General features: G+C 48.7%; 1 protein-coding gene across 1 annotated transcript; it reads right to left on the minus strand.

The window, feature by feature from the left end:
• Positions 1–2,786: 2,786 nt before the first annotated feature.
• VCP (valosin containing protein) lies at positions 2,787–25,085 on the minus strand. The gene is made up of 17 exons (XM_027670469.1): positions 24,923–25,085; positions 19,928–20,039; positions 19,381–19,553; positions 17,447–17,589; positions 14,177–14,307; positions 12,348–12,479; positions 11,839–11,941; positions 9,947–10,080; positions 9,584–9,719; positions 8,431–8,543; positions 7,644–7,808; positions 7,417–7,539; positions 6,099–6,311; positions 5,087–5,395; positions 4,072–4,227; positions 3,633–3,787; positions 2,787–3,245 (listed from the first exon to the last, which is right to left on the minus strand). Exons 1-17 carry the CDS (start codon positions 24,937–24,939, stop codon positions 3,140–3,142), a joined length of 2,421 nt encoding a protein of 806 aa, XP_027526270.1. The 5' UTR covers positions 24,940–25,085; the 3' UTR covers positions 2,787–3,139.
• Positions 25,086–26,118: the final 1,033 nt, after the last annotated feature.

Genomic DNA, 26,118 nt, shown 5'->3' on the forward strand with positions numbered 1-26,118 from the left:
AGGGCCAGGAGCTGAACTAGATGATCATGATGGATCCTGTCCAACTCAGGATATGCTGTGATTTTATAAGAAATTCTAATCCATTCCTACAAGAAGTGAATGGAGACTCCTATGAGCAGGACTATAGGAGCCCTGCCTCTGTTCAGGAGGAATAGAGGACAACTGTGTTTAGCAGAGCATTCCAATGGCCTGGAATATCAGACCTACAGGAGCATAGGGCTCTAGTGGGTAGTGGTGCATAGTGCACCCTAATGTCAACAAGCTAAACAGGGAAGAACCCACCCCTATTTCTGGAGGGATAAAGGAACTTTTCATTTTCCCGTGCTCTTCCAGTGAGCAGGTGCACATGATGCTGGAAGGGAGAATAGCCAGGAGAGCTGACCCGAACTGGCCAAAGGGATAATTCCGTACCACAGAACACCATGCCCAGTACATAAACAGGGGGAGAGTGGGGTGTGAATGAGCAGCTGTGTGGTACGTGGTTACCAGCTGGGTTTAAACCTCAACAGGAGGGGAAGCCCTTGAAGTAGGAACACCTATGAGCAAAGGAAGCCCATGGGGCAGGAAATGTCAATAGGGAGGTCTCCCTTCCTGTACCCAGAGTGGCTGGACTGTGGCCACTGTAAGGTCTCATCGTCCCCATGGGGCCTGGCTGGGGGTGGGACACATGGCTCTGGGGCCCCAGACAGAACCCAAGGGGCACAGGGAGATGCCAATCAGAGTGGCAAAGAAAGGGGTGCCCTCAGCTGCCCCCTCATTAATCCCACAACAGCCAGAGCAAGTCCAAGCCAACAGCCTCTTCCTCCCTCCAGCACATCTGGGGGCTGCCCAGCAAGGAGCTGGGATGGGGAGGAGGGTGCTCCAGAAAGGCTCTTGCCAGGGGTCTCTGCTGAGGTGGGGGCACCTGGAAAGGGGCACAGGCTGGGGACAAACCCAGTCCTCGATACCTCCTGGGGCTGCTGGGGTTCACAGGGAAGGGTGGCCAAGCCAAGCTCCCTGGCTGCTCTAAGTGCTGGTCTGGAGGACGCCCTCAGCCCTCCAGCAGGGTTACACAGCACAGGGGCAGATGTTCTCAGAACTCCTGTGGGTGCTGTTCCCATCAGGAGCCATGTCCCACAAGTGGCACAGGAAGAAAGATGAGGTTTTCCAGCCCTCTGGCTGGATTAAATTAGTGTTTGTAATTAGGAGAGGTGGTAGGGAAGATTTGGGCTGCCAGGAGCTGGGGCACTCACCCCAGCATCCCATGCAATCCCTGCCCCAGCCTCCACAGCAGACAGATTCCAGGATCCATCTTCCCCTTGATTTGCTGGATGGTGATGTCCCTTCACTGGCAGGGAGATCTCCAGCCCTTGCCCAGGCTGAGGAAGGCTTTGAGAAGTCATGGAGAGCTCCTGTCAGAGAATCCCTTTCCCCCTTCCCAGGTGGCCGAAAGCTGCTGGTCTATTTTCCCTGGGTGGGGCAGCTGGAGCTGCCTCTCTCAGGACAGGACAACATTTGTGTCCCTGCAGAGCTTGGAGAGGATAAACAGCCCTGGGTGACAGTTCCCAGTGATATTTAACCCAAAACCGGAATGGGGCAGGGGAAGCACCAGCCCTCCATCCTCAACGCCGCTGCCACAGGCTTTCCCGGCAGGAGCGATCTCCCCGACAGAGGTGGTGTGAGGACAGGGAGAGCGGTGCCGCCAGACAGCTCCCAAGTAGGACAGCGCACCTGAGCTGCCCGCCTGCCCTCCCCGGGGCCGGCGCTGCCTCCTACCCCCGCAGGAGGTTGAGCTATTTAAAAACAGCGCTCCCAATTTCAGTGTTTATTCCCACTGCTATGAAAGCCCCCGCTGATGCACAGTCTCGTCCTTCTGCCAGTAAATCCCTCCCCCCTTCAATGGAGCCGGTTTGATGGAGCCCTGCAAGATCTGACAGGCTTTGGGGCAGAAACCCCATGGCCCAGCCCCACACGACTCCTGCCCTCCCCATCGTGGCCGAGCCCCAAGGGCCTGGGGATATGTTCTGCCACACAAACTGCATTTTACCCTTTTTGCAGAAACCCTCAGCTCCTACAGCCCCTAAAAGCCAACAGTACACAGTTGCTCTGTGCATCCCACAGCCACTGCCTCAAGACAGGGCCTACCGTCAAGCCGAGGGCTGGGCTGCATTCCAGACCCAGGGCTTTCCAGACCCAGGGCTTCCCTGACGTAAAACCACCAAATCCATAAGTAGCACATTCTTCAGTTCAGAGAAGGGAAAATAAACCAAGCAAGGCAGAAGAGGGGGAAAGGAAGAAAAACCATGATCAGAACCCAACGATTAGGTCTGGGACACCACACAAGGCCAGCTGACCTTCCAAGGCCAGTGGGAAACATGGAATGTGCTGAAGATCCCCTCTCCCCTAACCACAGTGGTGTCACACTGCACTGCACACACCAGAGGCAGCCCCAAGCGCTCCTTGTGCCTGGGAGAGATGGGGATTGGTGGAGAGGTCCTTTGCTGCAGAGCCAAAGCAGAAGGAGATCTGACAGCTCATGACCAGCTCATAACCAGAAGCAACACCAGGTACCTGCTTGCCAGGCTCTTACCCAGCTCTTCCCACCAGGGCAGAGACCCTGCCAAAGCCACTTCTCCCATTAGCAGAGCTAGGAGGAGTTACACATGAACAGCAGCCCTGAGCACAGCAGGAAAGCACACGGACAGATGGACAGATGGACTCCACCGGAGCAAGGACTGCTCAGACAGCACCAGAGACACAGGCTTAGACAGTGCCAGCACCACACAAAGGAACTGCTGGGGCCTGGCTAGAGTTTTGTGGGATTTTATTAATTTTTTTTAATTATTTTTCGTGGGGTTTTATTTTTTTAATACAGGCTAGCGTTGTACCCTTTTGCTAAAGCTGCTGATTCTGCCACATAAACTAGAACAGAAATTTCTCAGAAATTAAGTCAGTTCCCCTTCCTTGTTAATTCACTGTCTGCCTCCCAACTGAACACCACTCTGGATTTGTGTTTGCAGAAAACATCCCCTGTACAAAGTCTGACGTGCAGCTACACTGTTCTGACTGAGGAATGAAGAAGCCAAGAGTCCACTGAACATTGGATTTTTCCCTGTACAACGTGGCCTGGTGTGGAGTTTGGTCCACCGAGGACAGCGAGTTAACCGTAGAGATCATCATCATTGTCTTCGCTGTACACGTTGCCCCCGCTGCCACCTCCTGTGCCTTGGCTCGGACCGGCGCCACCCTGGTTGCCTGAGGGGAACCTGTGTGCAGCAGAGCAGGAGGGGAGAGAAGAGACGCTGTTCAAAAGCCTCCTCGCAGCTCAGCACCATCCCCTCCCTCCGCACCAACCCCTGCTGATGCGTAGGACAGGCAGGAGGAATGGGACGAAGCCTTAGGGCAGGCCAAAGGGCTCATGGCTGCTGGCTGTTGCTTGTGTTACAGGAAAAAGGTTGTTGGACTTGAGGAGCACTAACAGGGCAGCTACAAGCGACCTGCAGCACAGCCTACACTCACCACGCTGTGGGGAACAGGAATGTGGGCTGTGTACACTGGGGAGAACAGGAACTCCCAGTGGAAAAGGGGATTGTTGCCCAGAACCCATTAGAAAGCTGCCCAGGTGCCACCCGCCCCTCACACCCCACGGGTACCTGAAGCTGCCAAAGCCACGGCTCTGCTGTAGGGTCTGTGCAAACATCTCATATTTCCTGATGTCGTTGTCACTGACAGAGCGGCGAGCAAAGCGCATGGCCTCCTCAAAGTGATCCCTACGGATCTCGGGGACCGGGTCATCCTCCTCCACCTCCTACAGCAGGACAGAGGGACCAGGTGAGTCGTGTGCCCGAGGGCCATCCAGAGCCTCCCTCCAGGCCAGGATGTTCCAATACCACCCCCCATGGCAGGGGCTGGAGAGGCAGGCATGAGTCAGGGCTGCAGCAGGTGTCTCCTGTGTGCAAGTGCTGACCACAAGGCCGCTGAGCAGGGTCCTCAACCTCCCAGAAGGCGAGAAGGAAGTGCTCCAGCTCCGTGCTCTGCGCAGGAGCCCGCTCATTCCCGAGGATGCCAGAGGAATACATGAGCCCAACTCACCATGGCAGAGGGATTGGTCTGCCGCTCACGCTCTCGCCGGATCTCACTCTCGATGGATTCACGGATGGCCAGTTTGCAGGCACGCTGGCAAATCTCCGTCAGGTCAGCCCCCGAAAAGCCATTGGTCATCTTAGCCAGGAAATCCAGGTCGACATCCTAGTGAAAAACACAAAAGCAAGAGAGGCCTTTCCTTAACACCTCACATCCTCAGGTGACAGAGAGGTGTCTTGAGATCCCAAGGTGCTGCCTTAACTATGGACAATTTTGGAAAGATCAGCTGATAAGATCTTGTTTTTGGGAAAACTTAACCACACATGAAAGCAGGCTATGCTCCTCACACCCACCAGGAATCCACAGGGTGGCTTGTAAATGCCTCTGCACTTGCAGATTTAGGATATGATTTGCTCAGGTCTCAGCATGAGGAGTTAAACAAAACATCATCAGACTGGAAATAGAGATGGGGCGCAGGCAGACTAACTGAGCTCTCCTCCTCCCACTCAGCTGAGAGGGTAGTACAGCAACCTCCTTTGAAATTTTCCTTCCCAACAACATCTAAAAAGGTAAGCTGGGCATGAAAAGGCTTGGGCTCTCACTTCATGCATCCTTTTCTCTGAATAGCTCTCAGCTGCATTATTCCTTCTCCCCAGGCAAGGGAGAAGCTCTTGCCTATGGCAGGGTTCAATAACAGCTCACTGCAATGGTTCCTCTTCAATTCCAATTTCCCCACCCTGTGTTCTATAGGAATTTTTTTTTCAGAGTACCAGAATCTTTTCCATCTCACCATAACAGGTTTTTCTGATCTTGCACCACAAGCAGAACTCCACTATGTGTGGAGACCTGCTGTGGTTGCACACCAGCACCTAGCTTTGCTGATAGCTAGGCTCCGAGCTCAAGCTTCTTCTTCCACCCTACCACATGGATCAGCCTCTAGGCCCCTGTGCTGTCCCCAGACTGTGAGGAACATGAGCAGCACACAGCAAACCCAAGCCAGACGCAGTCAGGGCACAGATCCTACCTTGGCAACTGGTGATTTCCTCAGGTTGGCCTTAAGAATTGCAACCCGGGACTTCTCATCAGGCAGGGGGATGTAGATGAGCTGATCCAGGCGGCCAGGGCGCAGGATGGCCGGGTCGATGATGTCTGGCCTGTTGGTGGCACCAATGATGAAGACATTTTTCTTGGTGGACATGCCGTCCATCTCCGTCAGGATCTGGTTGATGACACGGTCTGCGGCGCCGCCGCCGTCGCCGATGTTCCCACCTCGGGCCTTGGCGATGGAGTCCAGCTCATCAAAGAACAGCACACAAGGGGCTGCTTGGCGAGCCTGCAGAAAGCAATGGGAGCCATTATTCCATGCTGATACCTCCCAAAAAGGGGCACACCGACTCCACGCTAAGCCTTCTCTACCATTAACACAGTTCAGAGGAGTACCAGAGCACTGCTGCCACAAGGAGAGCTTGGAAGAGCTGCTTCAGAGTAGTTCCCTGCCACACAAACCCTCCATTAAATTCTCCTGAACAAGTGGAATTTTGCCAAAGTGGAAGAACTGTGAACCAGGCAGAAGAGTAGAAACTCCAGTGATTAGAGGGAAAACTCGAGCCATTTTGCTGGAGTAGAACTCTTCCTGCAAGACCTGAGGATGTCAACTGGTTATTCAGGCATGCGAGCAGGTGAGATATATCCAATGGAAGGGGGAAGTCCAGTCGTTGTCTTCAGCTACCTAATGTGTAGTTATTGGGAAAGGGAGCTGGATCTTTCTTCACAGTGTGCAGTGAGAGGAGGAGAGACCACAGGCACAAAGAAAATCCCAGTGAGAAATACGGAAAAAAATTGTTCACAATGAGAGCGGTTTAACACCAGCACACAGGCCCAGGTAGGTCAGGGATTCTCCAACCTGCTCTCAGGGCAAGTGGGAAAAACACTGAAGACACGAACAAGAACCAGGCCAGTAAGACAGATGCAGTGGAGACAAAGTTCTGAGGGAACCTCAGCACAAACACAGCACAGGGAGTAGAAGAAACACTTACCTTGTCAAAGATCTCACGCACGTTGGCTTCAGACTCGCCAAACCACATGGTGAGCAACTCCGGCCCCTTGATGGAAATGAAGTTTGCCTGGCATTCGTTGGCAATGGCTTTGGCCAGCAGCGTCTTACCACAACCAGGTGGCCCATAGAAGAGAACCCCTTTTGACGGGGTCATGCCAAATTTGAGGAACTTGTCTGGGTGCTCCACAGGATACTGAAGGAAAACAAACCAGAAAACCTCTTGTGATGAGCCAGAACAGGCCTGTACCTTGTAAGCACAGAATGCTTTGGGTGGGAAGGGACCTTCAAAAGATCATCCAGTCCAAATCCACTGCCATGAGCAAGAACACCTTTCCCTGATTCAGTTTGGGTTCCCTGCCTACCAGAAACACTACCTGAGATGTCTGTTGGGTTAAGCACAAGAAACTGCCTGGTGTCATTGCAGTTTTTAAGTGGACACCGGTCCATTTTTTCAAAAACACCATGGCTAAGTTGGAAAGCTGCCCTAAATAACCCCTTTACCTCTAGGAACTAAGTACCAGTTCAGGTAGTTTTCCAGCACACTTAACCTCAGTTTCACTCTGCCCTGCAGAAGCAAAAGGGAACAGCTCATTACCTAACCTATTTGCTCTGCTCTCCAGAGACAGGCAAGGTGTCTGATGTGAGCCTTTATCCTCAGCAATGAGGTCAGACACAGACAGGTGATGATTTTAACATCAGAAAATTAGACTGAAAATTTAGATTCTTTTATTCACAGACAGGATGTTTCTACAGTGCCAACTGAAAGCAAGAATGTATCAAACCAAATCATGCCCATGCAGACACCTGGAGCTTCCACAGATCACTCATGACTTTTTGTCCCAGCCTTTCCCTTTGTAGAGGGCTTTGCAATTACTTCTCACCTGTCCCTGTGCTAAGGCTGATGGGGAGCCCTTCAAAGGCTCTCTGTAGGAGAATCTTCATCCACTGCCTGGCAGATAAAGCCACCATGTGAGATGATTCTCAGCAGTGGTCCCACTCCTGGTCTCCACTTAAGAGAAGCAGAACTGTGGCTTTCTGCATGTTGCACAACACCCACCCAAAATGTCACTGTAGACTCAGCTCAGGGAAACCTGATGCTGCTTCCCAGTACCTTCCTCTCCAAGTTCACTAAGATGGAACAGCATGGTATTTATAGTCCATTACAAGCAGATACCATAAATCCCCTGCATTTACCCTGTTTGCAGCCCAAACAGGAAACTGACTGAAGACATTCTGAATTTTATTATCATAATTATTTTTCAAGCTGGCTAAGCAAAAAATCTTTCATAAAGCCTTACCTGTACAAGCTCCTGGAGTTCTCTCTTTACATCTTCTAGACCACCAATATCTTCCCAGGTAACTTGTGGCACCTCCACCACAGTCTCCCGAAGGGCAGAAGGGTTGCTCTGGCTCAGAGCCCACTGTCAGTACAAGAAACAGCATTATATAAATTCTAGCATGTAATGTTTTACTTGCTTCAGAGAAGCAATTGCACCCAGAAGAAAGAGGGGCACTCCTGCATTACCCTGAAGTCATCCATGGTCACAGCCAGCGAGTTCATCACTTCAGCATCGATGGTTTCATCTTCCAAGTCTATGAGATCCATCTTCTTTCTGATAGCCTGAAGAGCAGCTTCTGAGCAAAGAGCAGCCAAGTCAGCACCAACATGGCCATGGGTCTCGTTTGCCACCTGAAAGCAGAGCACTGACTATGACTCACGGGGATACACGCAAGGTCAACACTGGGAGGTGCAGAGCTCTGGATGTAGGACAGCAACACCAGGGCTTTCCTGAGGATCCAAGTGCTACCACATGTTTAACAGGCAAAGACACTGCTGTTCCACTGCCTACCAGAGATCAAAACTGCATCTGGAATTCAGAGGGTGTACAGAAAGATAACCCTGAGGACTGCAGTTCTTCATTCAGGACAGAGATGACAGGCACCATCCGGCTTACAGATGGTGTCCAGTTGTACCACAATGCTCACCCAGCTGTGTGGGAGCTGCTTTGAGCCTGCTGCCCTTTTAAATAGAACACCACAGCAAACAAACCCAGGAGGACAGTGGCAAGGCACTTCCAGATTGGAATGATACATATTTGTTTCACTTAGCCACGCCATTCTTTACTAGTGAGCAAGGACTTCTGGTCACTGGTACACCAGCCAGAAGGAACCCCAGAGGTCACACATTCATTGCAGTTTCACGCTGCCCTAATCGAGCAACTACATATACGTGGTCAAGCCTTAACAACTCTCCCACTATAAAACAAGAGCACTAGGAACGAGACAAGCTTTCCTAATAGTACACTACTCACCTGTTCCAGATCCACATCATCAGCTAGTTTCATATTTTTCGTGTGGATCTGCAGGATCTCCAGGCGCCCAGTGGCATCTGGGATACCAATATCCACCTCTCTGTCAAAGCGACCTGGGGAGTACAAACACTTGTTGAGCTTTTGATTCTGCACAGTAGAGGAGCTGATGTTGCTGCACAGTAGAGGAGCTGATGTTGCTGCCTTCTCTGACTGAACAACGGGGACATGCCACAAACAACTTCTGAGACTGCCAGAGCTTTGCATTTCTCTGCAGCATCTAACAGCACAGTAGCAGAGACAGGTCAGAGGAGAAGGAAAGACTGTAACCATTTGGGAAGTGAGACTACTGTATTAGCTAGTGTTCAGGATTATATGACACATAGCATTGCTCGTTTAGTAATTTTTTCTAAGCCTCACTTTTAGGAAATTATGCTTCCCCGAACCAAGATACCATGGCAAAGTTTTGTTTATTTCTACCTTTGTGCCTTTATCACAAGAGGTCACAATTACTGAGAGATTTAATTTTTCAGAACTTTCACGGCAGTACCCAAGCAGTCAAACACATGAAACCAGAGAGGCAGGAAACCAGGGTATCACCACAATATTAACTTAGTTAGGTATGTACACCTGTATTTTTCCTCTAGTCATGACTAAATGGCTCACCACATATTTAAGAGGCCATTTGCCCCTACACACTTGACAGGCTTGCTATTACAGACTCTACCAAGTGGTCACACACCAGACATTCATTCCCAATGTAATGTTTTGAACACCTGAATCTCAGAATCTACTGTATTTCTCATTAATAAAAGACAGAGAAATAGATCATTCAGAGCTTTCTGCAGTCTAAGGCATGAACATCCCCTCCGGCATTTACTCCTTAAGTGTGTCCTGAAATAGCTTCACCTAAGAGAGGCTAGCACACTTTTCCACTTCGAAGTATTATTTCTACAAGCTCTCACCTAATGTGGCACAGAAAATGGCACCAAGGGCCGGAAGCCTAGAAATTAATTCCTAGCAAGCAGCTGGAGACAGGGCAGTAGTTTATGTAACACACAGAAAGTGGTAAGCATTAATTTCTGCTCAATCCTCCCGGGGCCCCTGAGGCACGGCCTGCAACAAAGTATGTGACACACAAGAAGAGGTGTGTTACCGAATCTCCTGAGCGCTGGGTCGATGCTGTTGGGTCTGTTGGTGGCTGCCATCACGATCACGTGCGCTCTCTGCTTCAGCCCGTCCATGAGGGTCAGCAGCTGAGACACGATGCGACGTTCCACCTCTCCATGTGTCTGCGCAGAGAGAAAGCAGTGGTTACACCAACAGCTCTACAAGGAGCAGGGGAGCCAGCACTGCACCAGGGCAGGCAGATACAATATGATGGTAACAAACATCAAGAACTGTATACGACCCTTCTCACTCCCAACCCAACTGCTTTACCCTGTAGTCAAATGCAGAGATTTGTGCCAGCTGCTACCAAAAAGGACATGCTGCTTTACCTCCTACAGGCTCTCTTTACCTTCTCTCTTTTAGGAGCAATGGCATCCAGTTCATCAATGAAGATGATGGCAGGAGCGTTCTTCTCTGCTTCCTCAAAGGCTTTCCTCAGGTTGCTCTCAGACTCACCAGCCAGCTTGCTCATGATCTCGGGACCTAAAAAAATAGTAACACTGTGGCAACGAGAAGAGAGGCAGCTAACCTCAAAAACATGCAGCTGAATTTTTTTAGTACAACAACCACATGGGACAATCTATATTTCAAGCCAAAGCAAATACTATCAATCAAGTTCACTAAATCTGCAGCTGAAAGGCAAGACCAGCATGCAGAATTACTTTCTATCATTATTTTGGTGTTTTCCAGTTTAATCTAAGAGAATGCAGCGCTAGTCAATGAGCTACCTTTAGCTGCCTCTTTCCTTACCCTATTTCACACTTGGTGAGCTTCTCTGTAATGTGCCACCACACACAGTTAATGCCAGTCCTAGCTTGCAAGAGAAGCAATCAAATTATATGGTGATGAATTATCGGGGTAGGGAGGGAAAAAGCTCTGTGAAGCCACCTTTAGCTTATATTACACAGATACACATTTACCTTTTTATGATCCTATAAATGAGTTTAAAAAATTAAATCAAACAGACACGAACAAACAAAAACACAATCCCCATCTCCTCTCAAAGGTTAAATAAAAAAAAGTGTGCAAGCACATCAATCCCAAAAGGAAAGACAGCATTCCCTTAACATCTACAATTGTTGAACAGTAATGGAAGTTTACAGATTTTTTGCATCATGCTGATGGGAGTGGCAATGAACAGAAGTATGCTTCTAAAGGACCCAAGAAAAAGAAATCTGACCCTCAGGAGCACTAAGGTTCCAAGCCACAGCACCACAGATGTAGGCAGGTACTCTGAGTATTTCACTACAGGTAACTCACTAGTTCATACCAGCTCTGTCTACAACACTGCCTGCAGCTCAGAGTTGGGACCAGCAGAGAGAGAATGCATTGCTAACTCTGACAATGTTATTTTTATTATGCGATAGATGTACCAGTGTCTGAAGAAACGGATGGTGCATTAGCATTCAGTGACAGCTTGCACACACTTGAGGAAGTATATGACAAGGGTGACATATGGCTAAAACAGGCCCATCTACATCCACTATCTTGAGATACAAAGCAAGTCACTTCCCTACTGCTGGTCAATGCTGTGCTGTGTTATATTCTCCTTTGTTGTTGTTGTCACGGGCCTACATGACTGAAATCAGAGAAGAAAAGCTGCACTCTTTCAGTAAAAATGTTCAGTTATTCCAGCACTGACTAAAATAGGACAGAAAAGCAGTGCAGAAAATCCAGAATTTTCTGGATATCTAGAAATCCAGATAGATATCAACCAACTAGATATCAATCAGCAGCCACCTCAGCTGCTACAGGGGAGCTGTCAATAGGAGTTCTGTCACTTGTAGCAACATCCCAAGGAATTCATTATAGCTTTCAGGGAAGTTCCTTCCAATTAATGTTACGTGAAACAAAACAGGTCTTATACTTTGCTTGAGGGGAAAGAAATCCACAACCACAGCAGCTTCTTTTCTGAATGGAACATGATGGGAGCAACAGAAACCTTGCCAGCTCTGCCCTCACCAATATAAACGAACAGACAGACAGACTCCAAATTCCTGTGTCGCACTGCAATCTTCCAAGTGTCCTGCTACAGCACAATCAAGCTTCAGGGAAGTGCCACTACAGATGCTTCCACACAAACAGCCTTCAAGTGTCCCCAGAGGCCCACTTGAAAGAGGTAAGGAAGGATGTCAGGGAGACAACATGGCTCTAAGCATGCCCTATTAACATCACTCTGTACCATAAGAAGAACGAATGAGCACACAGCAGATCTGAGGCCAAAGCAGCCACAAAACTTACCGTTGATCAGGAAGAAGAAAGCCCCCGTTTCGTTGGCCACCGCTCGGGCAATCAGTGTTTTACCAGTGCCAGGAGGACCATACAGCAGGATCCCACGTGGAGGCTGAGGACAAAGGCCAGGGGCTTAGGTGGTGAGTATCTGAATGCTTAAGTAGCTTCACAGTGAAACTGTAAGCATTTGATAAAGCCAGTCTGAAATTGTGATGCAAACTCATGCAACAGCTGCCATCGCAGCATTGCTATCAACACCCTTACTACTTCGCATGACACACAACAAAATCCTTGCCAGTAACTGGCAGCTCTGACTCAAAGCATCACTCCCTTTACAAGATGCCAGCGCTTCAGTCTCTGTCCAGAACAAGTAAGCAAATACTCTCCTAACAGCAGCATTAAAATAGGAAAAAAGAAAAAAAAAAGCCAACACAGATTACTTATTCCCCTCCCCAGTGCCTCCTAAACCCCCATCCTGGAGAGATCCACTCATCCAGCTGGTGCACACAGGGACTTACCTTCACTCCTATGGCCTTGAAGAGAGCAGGGTGTCGGAGGGGCAGCTCCACCATCTCTTTGATCTGAGCCAGCTGCTTCCGGCAGCCACCGATGTCATCGTAGCCCACTTCATTCAGCGACTCCTCTTCATCCTACCCGGAAGGAAACACATTAAACATTTCAGTGAAAACAATAGTTCAACAACCCCTCCCAGTCAACAGAAGCCAAGAATACAGATTTTTGCTCGTAGACATTTCTTGCCTGTCTTGAGATTCTCACTTTCAAGTCTTCCTGGTGTCTTCTACCATTGTTTCTTAGCTCTGTCTTCCCAGACATACAAAGGGAATTGCCTGCACGTACTCAGACTTCACTGAAGCCCACCTTCTGGAATGACAGCCTCTGCTGCCAGGTTCCCTACAGACTCTAGCACAAAACAAGCTCTGTGACCCTTTGATGGGGCTAACAGAAGTAATAAGAGACAGTGTCAGTATAAAATATACTTTCTCCTTAAACAGTAAGTGCTATGTCTAACTACTTGACATGGTCTGTCTGACATACAGTTCGCAGATGCAGCATTGTCTTTTGGGACTGACTCCAATCAGCACAGAATTTAAAGATCCAGACATATGGATAAGATCAACTGTAACCAATCCTTTCTTCACAGCATCCATTCATTCAGCTGTCCAAACCTACACTGGCCTCAGTTATCTGTGACCTTAGGCCACACCAAATAAGATAACAGTCTGGAATCTCAGAGGGGCTCAGTCCAAGCTCCACTTACTTCAAGCAGGGCTGGACCAATAAAGCACTGGGAGTCTCCAGGTTTGGAGATTCCTGCCTGCTCTGGGCCCTGCTCCAGGGCTGGGGAGAACATTTTTTCTAGTATCTACTGGGAATTTCCCTTGGTCCAGCTTATGCCAGTGCCTCTGGTCCTGTCCCTGGGTACAGCACTCAGAAGAACCTGGTCATCTATCTCTTCCCACCAAGCAATTGTCAGGAAGCCTGCCCTTTAGCCTTCCCATATCCAGTCTGCATCATTCCATGACCCCAGTCCCTCCTCATTCATTCTGACCTCCAGCTCATCATTCTGGTTGCCTTGGCTGAACTTGCTCCTATCTGTCACTGCTGTGTCCTGAAGGGCCCAAACTGGATTCACGAGGTGCCCAGATGCAGCCTCACAAGTGCCACAGAGATGAAGGCAGCTAAACACAAACCAGCACTCACTCTATTTTCAAGCAGAAAAAAGGCACTTATTCTATGAATTATGCATCTACCATAGCTCACTTCCTACTCTTAAACAGTAAGGTGACCAAGACCTGTCAGACAGGCCCTTCAGGCTGCCTTAAGGTTGCAATACTCAAGGCTAGACACCTAAAGGGACTGGGGAAACATTTTTTGTGTTTTAAAGTCAATCACTCCGGGATTTCAAATTTCTCATTCAAAAAGTACCAATTGCTTTCTTTTCACGTGGCATGAAATTCAGCAACATTATAAGCTCTCCCTGCTACGGATCAAGGGAACACTGGAATTAAGCTTGAGGTATCCAGATATCTCCAGCATGAGGTATCTGGAAGCAGATGCAAAAGAGCCGCTGCCAAAGCATGCTTCTCCATCAGCAACCCTACACCCTGGTGCCTTCAGCATATGAAGAAGGACACTGGAAGTACATTTCTCTGACTACCTTCTGCAGCAGCTCATCTCCTGAAAACAGAGTTTCTAACCATTATGTTCAACACAGAAAATGGCAAAACAGGAACTCCAACCACTGCTGCCCTCAAGCACTGCCACAGAAACAGACTTTGGACAGAGGAGATTCAGCAGGAGAACCACATGGCAGGATTCTGCTCACCTCTCGTTTGATGGGCTCTCCTTCACAATGGATCACTGTGTCCGGAGCCACTATGCAGTAAGGACTTGGATCTGTCTCCACCACTTTGAACTCCACTGCACGCATCCCTCCACGCACCAAGAAGATGTCACCTGTAAAATCCCACACATCAGTGGCCTCCTGCAACCCACATCTCCAAAATGTCAACCCCTGTACCGTCAGCAGCCCCAGAGTTCAAGGAAAGGGGTTACACAAGCAGACACTGCTAGCATTTGTAACACTGCTCTGTGTGTTAAACTCCAGATCTGAATCTATTGTGACCACCCAAGCACTGTTTAAGTTCTCAAATTTCATCCAGTACAAACCAGCAAACAATAGAAGAGAACAACAAGCCCAAATACAAAACACAAAGGCAAGGAATCACATTTCTTTTCCATTCAGTTTCAATTTAAAATTTCTAGAACAGGCAGAAAGCCCTAATTTAATACAAATTCATTCTGAATTTATTATAACTAGTTGCTACTAGTTATAACTCCTTGTATACAGAAACAGAATAACAAATAACACTGCCCTATGACTCCTGGCTAAACTGGGCTACAGACCCTGGATAACTTCAGCTTGTGTCTATAGTGTATTCAGACCTATTTGTTACAGCAGAAGTGCTAAGAGTAGAACCCCAAAAGTGCATTTGGTTCTCTCCACAACCTCCCAGTTATTAATTAAATTACTTTCAAGAAGTGAATTCAGTCAGGGTGCAAACTGGTATACTTGTTTTGGTTTCGGCTGGGATAGAAGTAATTTTCTTCTTAGTAACTGGTAAATACAGTGCTGTGCTTTGGATTTTCTATGAGAATAACACTGATAACAAACTGATATTTCAGTTGTTGCTCAGCAGTGTTTACCCTGAACCAAGAACTTATCAGTGTCCCATGCTCTGGCGAGGACCAGGTGCACAAAAAACTGGGAGCGAGCATGGCCAGGAGAGCTGAAGCGAACTGGCCAAAGGGATATTCCATACCATGGAATGTCATGCCCAGTATATAAATGGGGAGGATTTCACTGTGGAACGCCAAGCACTGCTGGGGGATGGGATGGGCATCAGTCAGCAGGTGGTCAGCAATTGTGTTGTGTAACACTTGCCTTTCTTGGGTTTCATCACTACCCTTTTCCATTACAATTACTACTATAATCTTCATTGTTGTTACATTTTACTTTGTTTCAATTATTAAACTGTTCTTATCCTACAAATTTTTACTTTTTTCCTGATCTCCTCCCCATCCCATGGCTGGGTGGGGAATGAGTGAGTGGTTGCGTGATACTTATTTGCCTGCTGGGATCAAAGGACAACAGTCCTTTCTGGCACCCAACACGAACACAGAGGGTTGAGACAAGAACAGATCCGAGGAGGGCACGTTAAATCAAATTTGTTACAAGCACTCATTGTATCAGTGTAATAGTAACTGGTGACAATGTAGATTTGCACTTGTTCTCAGGGTGTATTTTTTAACACCTTATTGTACCTGTTCCCTGGAGTGATATTTATGGTCCTTGGGGCCTGGGCAAAGGTTATCATTGGGCTGTTCTTTGCAGTAGTGGCTTATGATACAATGGAATTGCTGGTCGGGAAGCAAATCTGGTACCTGCACTGAGCACTGCTTGTCTCTGAGTTCTTCGGGAGCCATCCACTGGGAACTACTGGTAATTGCACCTCTGCTACACCACCTCCCTCCCTCCCGATGTCTTCCTTCTCCTTCGGGCTGACTAAAGTAGTGTTTGAGAATTTGAAAGATTTTTAATATCCTTTCAAAACACCTGAAACCAAGCTGGTCCTTATCACTGAATCATGGAATATCCTGAGTTGGAAGGGACCCACAGGGATCATCATGTCCAACCTCTGGCCCTGCACAGGACAGCCCCAAGAGTCACACCATGTGCCTGAGAGCATTGTCCAAACACTTCTGGCTTCTGGAATTCTGTCACGGTTGGTGCTGTGAACCAGCATGTTGCTGAATGTGCTTCAGGTCTTGTTTAAGGTTAACAGTATTTAAAACATCATCCAGAGATGTGTTCAGAGCATGGATAGTTATGAGTGGCAGGGTTTGTAGAACGGTATGGGAAAGCACCTAAGACAGTGGTTACCTCCAGCATTTTGGTATCTCAATCCTGAATAAGTGTACAGTCCTGAAAGACTAGTAAAATATCTGGAAAAAGGTGTGCTGTCATGCTGGCAGTTTGAGAGAGACTCAAATCACTGCAGTGTGCTGGGACCTGGCTCACGCCCATGAAACCTTGTTCAACACTATTCCATACCCTCAGGGGAAAAGAAGGTCTTTGGATCTGACAAACCATCAGGCACTGAGGCTACTCCAATCCCAGAGACATGGCACTGAGAGGGTGCATCACATTCCCAATCGTGCACCAGCCTCTGGAAAATCAAATGATTTAGTGGACTGTTCAGGACTACACCAAGCACAAAGGGTGGTAGGACCAGCAAACACGTATACACATTTAGCAAAAGCCACCTGGTGACTGGCCCTGCCCAACCAACACTTCTGTGTACTGTAGAACGGGATAAAGTTCCTGTAGTCCTAAAAAATAGGGTGGGGAAAACAGTCTTGGTTACTCCTGCCTCAGACAAAGGCAAGCCCATCCGTGGTTCTGCTCTTCCTCAAGGACCTGGGTGTACCTGGTGGGTGATGTGGGAGGATGGGGAAGTACAATGTATGGCTCAAGGTGATTTAATTTTGGGTGAGAGTAGGAAATTAACTAAATTGTATTATGTTAATTGCTACATAATACTGTATATTATAACTTCTATGGCAGCTATATGCACATCACCACCTTTCAGCAGCCATCTCCACCACTCCACATTTGGGGATCTGAACTCAACTCCCCTCTGATTACCATATTAATTGAGGATGAACTTAGAGGAAACAAGGTAAGCACTACACACACCCAAACAACTCATTAATATGCAGGCAACTCTCCAATTCCATCAAAACATAGCAACTTAGTTTCATGAAATTTTCTCCCAGGTTCCACCTGAGCCTTTTCTGATGATCTCTCATTTTACACAGGTAAAAAAAGCAGAACTATCAAACTGCTCTGCCAGCCAACAGCAGCAATCACTCCTTCTGAAGATTAGGGAAAATTTAAATCAACACCAACAAATCTCACTCTACAGATGTCGTTCTAATCTAACCTGTGCAAGCTTCTAGAAATTCTCTGTATTCAGTCTTAGGACTAGCTCACAGTTGCTGCCATGAGGACTTCAATGACAGGCATTATTACCTTTCCTGATGGGTCTGTAGGCTTCCAGGAAGTAGGGCTTGAGATAGACCTCAAACAGATTCCCTGTGATCCCCTCTACCGTATCATCAATTGGCAGCACGTGGATACGTTTGCCATATTTCACATCTGGGCAGGGCTGGATGCTGCAATGGAAGAAAATGCCAGTTAGCCACATCATGCTGGACTTACACCTGAGTCTGGAAAAGGCAGTGATGCCCCGTCCCAGGAAAGTACATCCAAAGACCACACCAAGTCCTGGTAAGACCTCTCACCTGCATAAGAACATTTCAATGCTGAAAACACAAAAATTATACCACCAAGGGCTAGTCTTCACAGCACACACTTGCCTTCACTCATCTCAGCCCTGTCCAAGACCACTGGGGAGTTTCATACTTTCTTCCTATCCTTCTGCTCTCCTGCAACCCCACTCACTGTCCCCAAGGCATATTCACACATTACTAATGCAGCATAAAGACCCGCAATAGTCACAAGTCACAAGAACCAGCTGCATGGGAAAGTGAACTGGGGAAAACTCTTTGTTCCTTCGCTCTCTCACTTACTACAGAGACCAGGGTTCTTGTTGCTGACAAACCTGATTTCTGAGCAAAGGCTCTCACAGGACCAACCAGGGGTAAACATCTCTGCAGCGAGGTGTCTGTCAGTCCCACTTTGTGGGGGTTGACAATTAGGTTAAAGGTTGGAGGCCCCTTCTCCCTTTTAAAATACATGCTACAGTTACTACTGCGAGGTAAAACAGCCTACTGTAGCCACAGCTCAGAGTATCAAGCAATGGCAGAAAGCTCAAACTGGCTTTGCCAGCTAAGAGAAGCCTGTGTGGAACTGTAGCTAAACACACAGCTTTTCACATGTGACTTTTATTAGAGGCTCCCAACAGATTCTTTTACCACATGCTTTACAGAGAGGATATAGCAAAAGGGTGAAGGAAAAGACAGACTATCCCAGAAGGAAAATGGTTGACAGATCACAATCAGGAAGCGATTAGCACGAATCTGGATCTTGGCAGAAATGAGGGCACAGTAAGCAGTTAAAGACTGGCAAAAAAACCTTTGAGGGCAAGAGGTTTGAAAATTCTTTCACCTCACAACAAGTCAAGACAATTGTTAACGCATTTGAGAGGCTGAGAACCACTACAGACAGTGTCGACAGAGGAGAGCACAGGCTGTCACACTAGAAGAGACTCCAACATTAACCTCACATCAGTTTAAAGTAAGGATTCACCTCTATTTTAAATCCACAGACAGGTACAAAGCACCACTGTGTCCCAACTACACTGGTGTTTAAAAATTACATTTTTTAGTGGTAGAGAGATGGGTGGAACGGTCTCATTTCTCTCATCTGTGAAGTTTGTATGAAAAACATTTTGCATTTAAAGATTATTCCAGATAGCACGTCAGATAGTCTAGTGTCAGAAACCAGGCTCCAACTTGCCCAGAAAATGCAGAATATTCCATACTGGGAAAGGCTCAGGAGGAGAAGCTGTTAGCCCTCTCATATTTAAGACTGCAAACTACCATTTTCATGTTTGGGAAATGCTCACATGTTCCCTTTCTCCCCTCTCCCATCACAGAATGGAACCTGTCTCCCATAAGCCGAGATCCATACTTCAAAGCTTTCCTACTACTTTTAAGGTCCCTTCCAACCCAAATCATTCTATGATTCTGCTTTCTGCAAGTGTTGCACAACAAAATCTCTGCAACATTTTTTAAGCATTCCTAATTTTAAAATTCTTTTTACAACAGAAATTGCAATATAAGCATTCTTGGGGGATTTTTAATCCCGCTATCTGACTGTTTCATTTTTTTGCCACTTATCTCTAGCAAGTTTTAACTTCTTTTTGGCATAGGGCAGCTCGGATACTACGAGATCAACTACCATGTTGCTAATTCCTTCCACAGATAACACTGTGTCCTCACCTGATCACGTCACCCAGGCGCACCCTCAGGTTGTTGCGAACAACCCTGTTCATGCGAATCTTCTCATCTGAGCAGGTATCATCTGACAGAACAATGCAGACTGCTTCTCTCCTCTTCTTCCCTTTTAGCAGGACAGTGTCTCCTCTGAACAGCTGCAGTTCATCCATTTTTGCCTGTACACAGCGAGAGTGTTAGAACAAGCTTTTGACAAAACAGGAATTCAAGCATTTGAAGGAGAGTTACTTGACTTTGGAAAATACACCTTGGAAGTGATATACTGAATCCACAAGCACAGAGGCTCCCACTATGCTGGTGTAGAACTAATCCTGAAACCAAAGTAAGGGCACAAGCCCAACTGAATCCTACAAATCGAGACTGAAAAATCAGTTTATTACTGAAGAGAAACAAGATAACCCTTCCTCCCCGTAAAAGCTGTAGCTTCTGACACAAATACTTGTAGTCATGTTGCAAAGTTACATTTCAAGTTAACAGACAGCAACGGCTTGCAAATTACCAGATTAAATGTTTGCCTCTACAGATGACGCACCTGAGACAGTGACACAACACTGTTGTCTTCGTTGATGGCTTCATCAACAATTAACCGATTGGGCCTGTTCTTCTGCTTCAGAATAGCAGTTGATAAGTCATCCGCTTTAGAGCTGGGAGAGAGAACACAACTCGTGAGCCTCAGTGACACTGGCCCTGTCCAACCACCCCCATTTCCTATAAGTTTCTTTGTTGTCTTGTCTTTTCAAAATTACACTTGTTCGTAGGACAAAAGGGAACGTTTTTTTACCAGGGACCAGTTGCAGGAGTTCAAAGGACAATGTTTTCCGTCAGTAAATATAACTACGAGCCTCAAATGGAAATAGCTATGAAACTATCTATGAAAAGAAGTGGCCAGTGAGATGTTGCTGACTGTAAGATGTTCTGCCTCAAAGAATTAGTCAGACTCATCTGAAATCACACGTAAACACTGCCAACAAAACAAAAATTCAAGTCTATTTGGTGTGAAATCCCAGATAAATAGGGGAATTAAAGGACAATGATGCAGCTCCCCTAACAGGAAGAGTTGTAAGAGGTTAGCCTGTCAAGGATTATTAGTTAAACCTAGTAAGTTAATATAAGTATTCAAGTGCTCATAGAAAATGATTCTGGGTCTTTTTTTAGGATATAAGCACCTTTCCATAATACCTTCACAGGAGTCACTGCAGCTCTAGCCTATGACACCACAAAAAATACAAGAGATAATTCATTCACCTTGATAAAACAGGGGAAGAAAAACAACAAGGAAAGGGAAGAAAGGCAGATTATTAACTGTTTTCCTTCAAAATCTAATACAGCAAATAATTCACTCTAGGAAAGAAAGGAATTTGAACAAAGTGATTTTGGAGGAGCTCTTGGAAGTTGTACATTAGCCAGACACAACAAGGGTGGACTGTTGCGTCTTCCCCCAGTGGGGGGGAATCTGACTACATTCTCCAAGTATTCCAGATGTGCCAATATCTAGGGTCAGAATGGAAAACTGCACAGTTTGACTTGATTGTGACAAGGAAAATAAAGTTTCCCTTTGCCTTAAGCAAGCAGCAAGCACTGGCAAAGAGCAGGGAGCTTTGTGGGCAACGGTGAGAGTCAAACACTTCGGCTCCCTTTCGCTCTTTTAGGGACAGAATGACCAGAAAAAACCCCAAACTTTGAGTGGAAATGGCAGCTGGGCATCATTTGGCATGTTCACTGCATTTTTAAAAATCCATCAGAGAGGGGTGACATACCTACAGTGTGATGTTACCCCCTGCCCCTCAGCCCAGAGGCTTTTCCAAGACCGGCTACATAGTCTTGGCTCCTTCCTCCAACACATAAAAGGGGAAATAATACCGAGCGAGCCTGCGGGGGCAGCCAGCTTGTTTCCAAGAGGCTCTCAAGCTTCCCATAAATCTGAGCAGCACAGGAAACATGTTGCAAATGACAGGCAACATTATTTTAAGTGAACAAAAGGGGAAGTTGCAAAACATATCTTTCCTGGATTGCCACTACTGGGAAAGTTACCTTTTCCCCCCTCTTCATGAAGGAGGGAAGATATCATAGATCTAGTCTCTGAACAAAAAAAAGGACACAAGAAAGGCTGCCGGATACATCCTGGAAGGAGCCTACGAATTCCATCTTCAATCTAAAATGTGGTCTTGTTAGAGTCCTAAAAAGTCTGGGATTTCCAGGAAAACCAAAAGAGCAGTAAGGAAACTGAATACATTTTCAGGCCAGGTTGTGGTTAAACAGTGCATAAAACCAACAACCTGCTTGTAAGGACCTTGCCTCAGCATTAGCTCCTGGCCACTGGAAACTAATTTAGCAGGAAGATTTAAAAATTTTAGGTAAGGGACACCAGGGAGACACAATACTCCTATTTGGCTCGTTCCAAGTGTGAATGTAACTCATACTCCCCTGACCACGAAATGTGGATCCAAAGGCCTTTTGATAAGAAACCGCTGCCAGACTCTGGCTACATGAGCTGTCACTGGAACCGAGTGGCTGTCCCTGGGGACACAGGGACTGCCACACAGCCTGGAAAACAGCCCGGGACACAAGATCAAAAAATAAATGGTAAAGGGACCAGGGAGCAAGTGGAAGCTTTTCAATCAAAACTGCCCACAAACCAAAAGCTGTAGGAAACTGGAAAGAAAGTTAGGACATCTCCCAACACGCAGCAGTGCTGAAGAACATGGCAAGAGTCCACTTGGTTGCGCTGAATGCGAAAAAAAAAGTTTTGGTATGGAAGAACTGGACCTACAGTTCCCTAAGAAGTGAGGGCTGGATCAATGTCAGGTGCACTTAAGAGTGATCGAAAAGCTTGGAGGCATTAAAAATGGAATAAAAGTCTCCAAGAAACAGCATGGAGACATTTAAATGTGCGGGGTCAGTTTCAGTGCTCTGACCAGACAGTTCTGCAGAGATAAAAACAAAAGTTCTACAAAATTACAAGTCAGATAGGCATGATGTTATTTCTCCTGCAGATAAGGGGAAGCACTTGGACAGACAAGCACTCCCCGTCTTCCATCAGTAATTTACAGTGTTGTTACCATCACCATTTACCCTCATTGTATCTCTCTGGGGGTTCCTCCTGCTGTAGCTGAAATGACAGGGCCAAACAGATCTGTGCACCTCACCCACACTCGGACAAACCCTGACATCTGTGGGAAGGACAGCACGAACAGAAAATACCAATCAGGAAACCCTAAGGCATGGGTTGAGGCTCTCTCCTGCCAATTTTCCTACTCCTGCTGGCAAGCTTCAGCAGAGGGTAGGGACAGACAGCTAACCTAGGTAACTTTTACAGTTCCTCAGTGAGCTTTCTATCAGAGAGAGCCTAGTGCAAACCCTCCAAATCATCTCCCTGACCCACTCCTTTTGTCAGCTCTCTCACACACCTTCCCTCTCACTCCTTTCCCTCACTCAACAAAGAGACAAACTGAACACAAACTACAGCTTTAGAGCTGTTTTGGAATTGAAAGGAAATTCAAGCTGCCCCTAGACAGAGGCCAGAAGAGAGGACACAGTGCTCAGCACAGTGAATGGCCCAGCTTGCACACAAAGTGCGAGACATCTATAAAACTGAAGCAAATATGTATTAGCACTAAAGACCAACCACAGCAGGTTCACATCCTCAGCCCACTTTTCTCCCTCAGTAAAGCAGTTCAACAGACCCATGTGACACAGGGAAGGAGTAGAGGGACTTTCTACAACTTAGAGATTCACAGACTATTCTGAGCCAGAAGGGACCCACAAGAATCATCGAGCACAACCCCTGGCCCTGCACAGGACTCCCCCAAGAGTCACACCACATGCCCGAGAGTATCATCCAAACACTTCTTGAACTCAGTCAGGCTTGGTGCTGTAACCACTGTCCTGGGGAGCCTGTTCCAGTGCCCAACCACCCGCTGGGTGAAGAATCTTTTCCTAATATCCAACCTAAACCTCTCCTGACACAACTTCACAGACTCACATCACTCCACAGTTTCTCTCTGTGTCAGAGCCCCCCTCGTTCAGCACATAACGCCCAGAGGCATCACAGGGGAGGGTATGAAGAGTCAGAGCAGAAAGTAATTACCAGTTAGTGATCCTCCTGAAAACGACAACCAACCTCAAAAGCCCTGCTTAAAGTAAGGAAACAAGCTGTTCCTGCAAGTCTGTGCTAAAAATAAGCAAAAAGTCACTGTCTCAGAATGATTCCAGCTGCGGAAACAAAAGTGAAAGCTGCCATGTCCTTTGCGTGCTGGCCTGGCTTTTTATAACCATCCCTATGAAATCACTTCCCAGATAGGGAGTGTTTCTTACCACGAGCAGTTTCTTACCACCCTGAACATCTGAATTACAGACTAAACTGCCTTTCCCAGGCAGGTTTTCAAGAGCAAAAAAAATTCATAAAAACAGTTTTGTCCACGAGCGAGGTGCCTGAGGTCCGTGGTGACTGCAGTCACTTACTGAAACAAGACAACCACGGGGTGAGTTCAGACTCGTGCTGGAGACGCCAAGTTTTCAACACTGCTTCACACAGGCTGGCACAGGAAAACAGGAATCCCTTCAGAACCCACACTCCCTGAGCTTTTGGAATGCTTACTTGCCGTGCTAAGGCTCGGCTCAGCAAGATGGCTGCCAGCAGCAGGGACAAAAAATGGCATCTAGAAAGTAACCCCGTCCCAGCTGCAAAGTAACTTTTGCTGGTTCCTACTCGGGCGAGAAGTAGTTTGCTAACGTAGCAATCCCCTTTTAAAGACACTGTTCACCCCGCTCGGCTGCTCAGCAGGGCTCTGGGAATGTCACTTCCACCACGGCCACAGAATGCCTGGCACACCTCGCTGAAACTGACCCGGCAGGACCAAGCAGGTCCGGATTGCAGGAGTGGCAAAAGGAAAGGAAAACACACGCAAAAGGACACGAAAGGGACCAAAAGCGCCTCTGGCGAGACCAAAAAGTCACTTCGAGTATCCCTGCTTTGGGGAAAATTTATCTTTCGGTTCTATTTTACTCCTCTGGAGGGGCACGTGGGTTGCGAGCAGGGGCTGTTACTCATTTCTGAGGAGAGCGGAAGACGATTCTCAGCCTGGAACTCAGCAGAGCCATGAAGAGTGAGGCCGGACACCCGAGAGGAAAACACCGCCGATCGCCTCGGCCATGCCCGGCACAACATGTCGGCGTCGGCCAGCGCCAAGTCCCTCGCCAGCCCCAGCCCAGGGGCCGCGGTGAGCCCGCGGTGCCCGGGACGAGGCCAGGAAACAAAGCCCTCCGCGGTGCGGGGCCCGGCGGCCCCGGGCCCGGGCAAGGCCCTGCGGGAGGCCCGGCCTGGCCTCGCCCCCCCGCCATGACTCGACACTTCCCGGCGCGGCCCGGCCGTGGCGGTGCGGGCGGTGGGGGGCGGCCCAGCCCCGTCCCGGCGCCGCCGTCGCCTGCCTGGGGCCCGCGGGCCGCACAGGGAGAGACGGGCGGGCCGTGACGGGCCCAGGCCGCGGCAGGGCCTAGCCCGCGGGGAGGCGGCAGGGGCCGCACTTACTCGGATCCCGAGGCCATGGCGCTGCGGGGAAGGGGGCGAGGGGTGGCGGGCGGCGGGTCCTCGGAGCGGGCGGGGGGTCCGGAGGGTCGCGGGGGTCGCGGGCGGCGGGTGGCGGGTCCGGGGCGTCCGCGCTGGCTGAGCCTCAGCGCCGACTCATCGGCGGCGGGAGTCCCGCCCACGCCGCCTGCCCTGCCTAGCAACAGCCTGCGCCGGCCAATCGGAAATTCCGCCCAGCCACCGCCCCGGCCAATGGGTGGCGGGGAAAGAAAAAAGGACGAGCGCTCCGCCTTCGCCCCGCCCCCTGCGCGCCCTCTGGCCAATCGCCGCGAGCCAGGCGCCGCTCCTCGCAGCCAATCGAAGCGCGGCGTTCAGCTGAATGACAGCGTCCGGGCGGCCAAAGGCGAAGAGCCACCGACGGGAACATGCGGGCAGGAAGTCCCGCCCCCGAGACCGCCCGCGCCCCGCGATTGGGTGGTGCCCCGGGGAAGGGCCAATGAGGAGCGGCGGGGCGCGCACGCGGAGCTATTCCCGCCACCCGGGGCTCCCGCGGTCCTGCCCGTGGGATCGTGGAAGGCCCTGGGATGGGAGGAACCCTGAAGATCATCTGGTTCCAACCGCCTGCCATGGGCAGGGACACCTTCCACCAGATCCAGTTGCTCAGAACTCCATCCAGCCTGGCCTTGAACACTGCCAGGGATGGGGCAGCCACAGCTTCCTTGGGCAACCTGTGCCTGGGGGAAACCACCCTCACAGGGAAGAATTTATTCCCAAAACCTCATCTAACCCTGCCCTCTGTCACTTTAAAGCAGTCAACCCCCATCCTGTCACTCCATGTCTCTTTCAAAAGTCCCTCTCCAGATCTCTTGCAGCCCCTTGAGGGTATGGAAAGTCTCCCTGGAGCTTTCTCCAGGCTGAACAATTCAAACTCTCCCAGCCTTTCCTTGTAGGAGAGGTGATCCATCCCTTTGATCATCTTGGTGTCTCTCCTCTGGACTCACTTCAACAGGTCCGTGTCCTATCCTGTGCTGGGGACCCCAGAGCTGGATGCAGTGCTCCAGGTGGGTCTCACCAGAGCAGAGCTGAATTACCTCCCTCGCCCTGCTGCCCACCCTGCTTTGGATGCAGCCCAGGATATGGCCAGCTGTTTTCCCAAAGGAACTGCAGAAAAAAGCCCACCCAAAGCCCCTCTGTCCCTC

This window comes from Neopelma chrysocephalum, unplaced genomic scaffold (genome assembly GCF_003984885.1).
Source record: "Neopelma chrysocephalum unplaced genomic scaffold, ASM398488v2 Primary Assembly neopelma1_96845, whole genome shotgun sequence".
In the NCBI taxonomy this organism is placed as follows: domain Eukaryota; kingdom Metazoa; phylum Chordata; class Aves; order Passeriformes; family Pipridae; genus Neopelma; species Neopelma chrysocephalum.

Bases quoted from the DNA above. Each gene is read 5' to 3' on its own strand.
- VCP (XM_027670469.1), bottom strand. The intron at 7,540-7,643 runs GTAATGCAGGAG...TTGTACTGACAG, and splicing joins TGACCATGGATGACTTCAGG to TGGGCTCTGAGCCAGAGCAA. The intron at 6,312-7,416 runs GTAAGGCTTTAT...GTTTTCCTTCAG, and splicing joins AACTCCAGGAGCTTGTACAG to TATCCTGTGGAGCACCCAGA.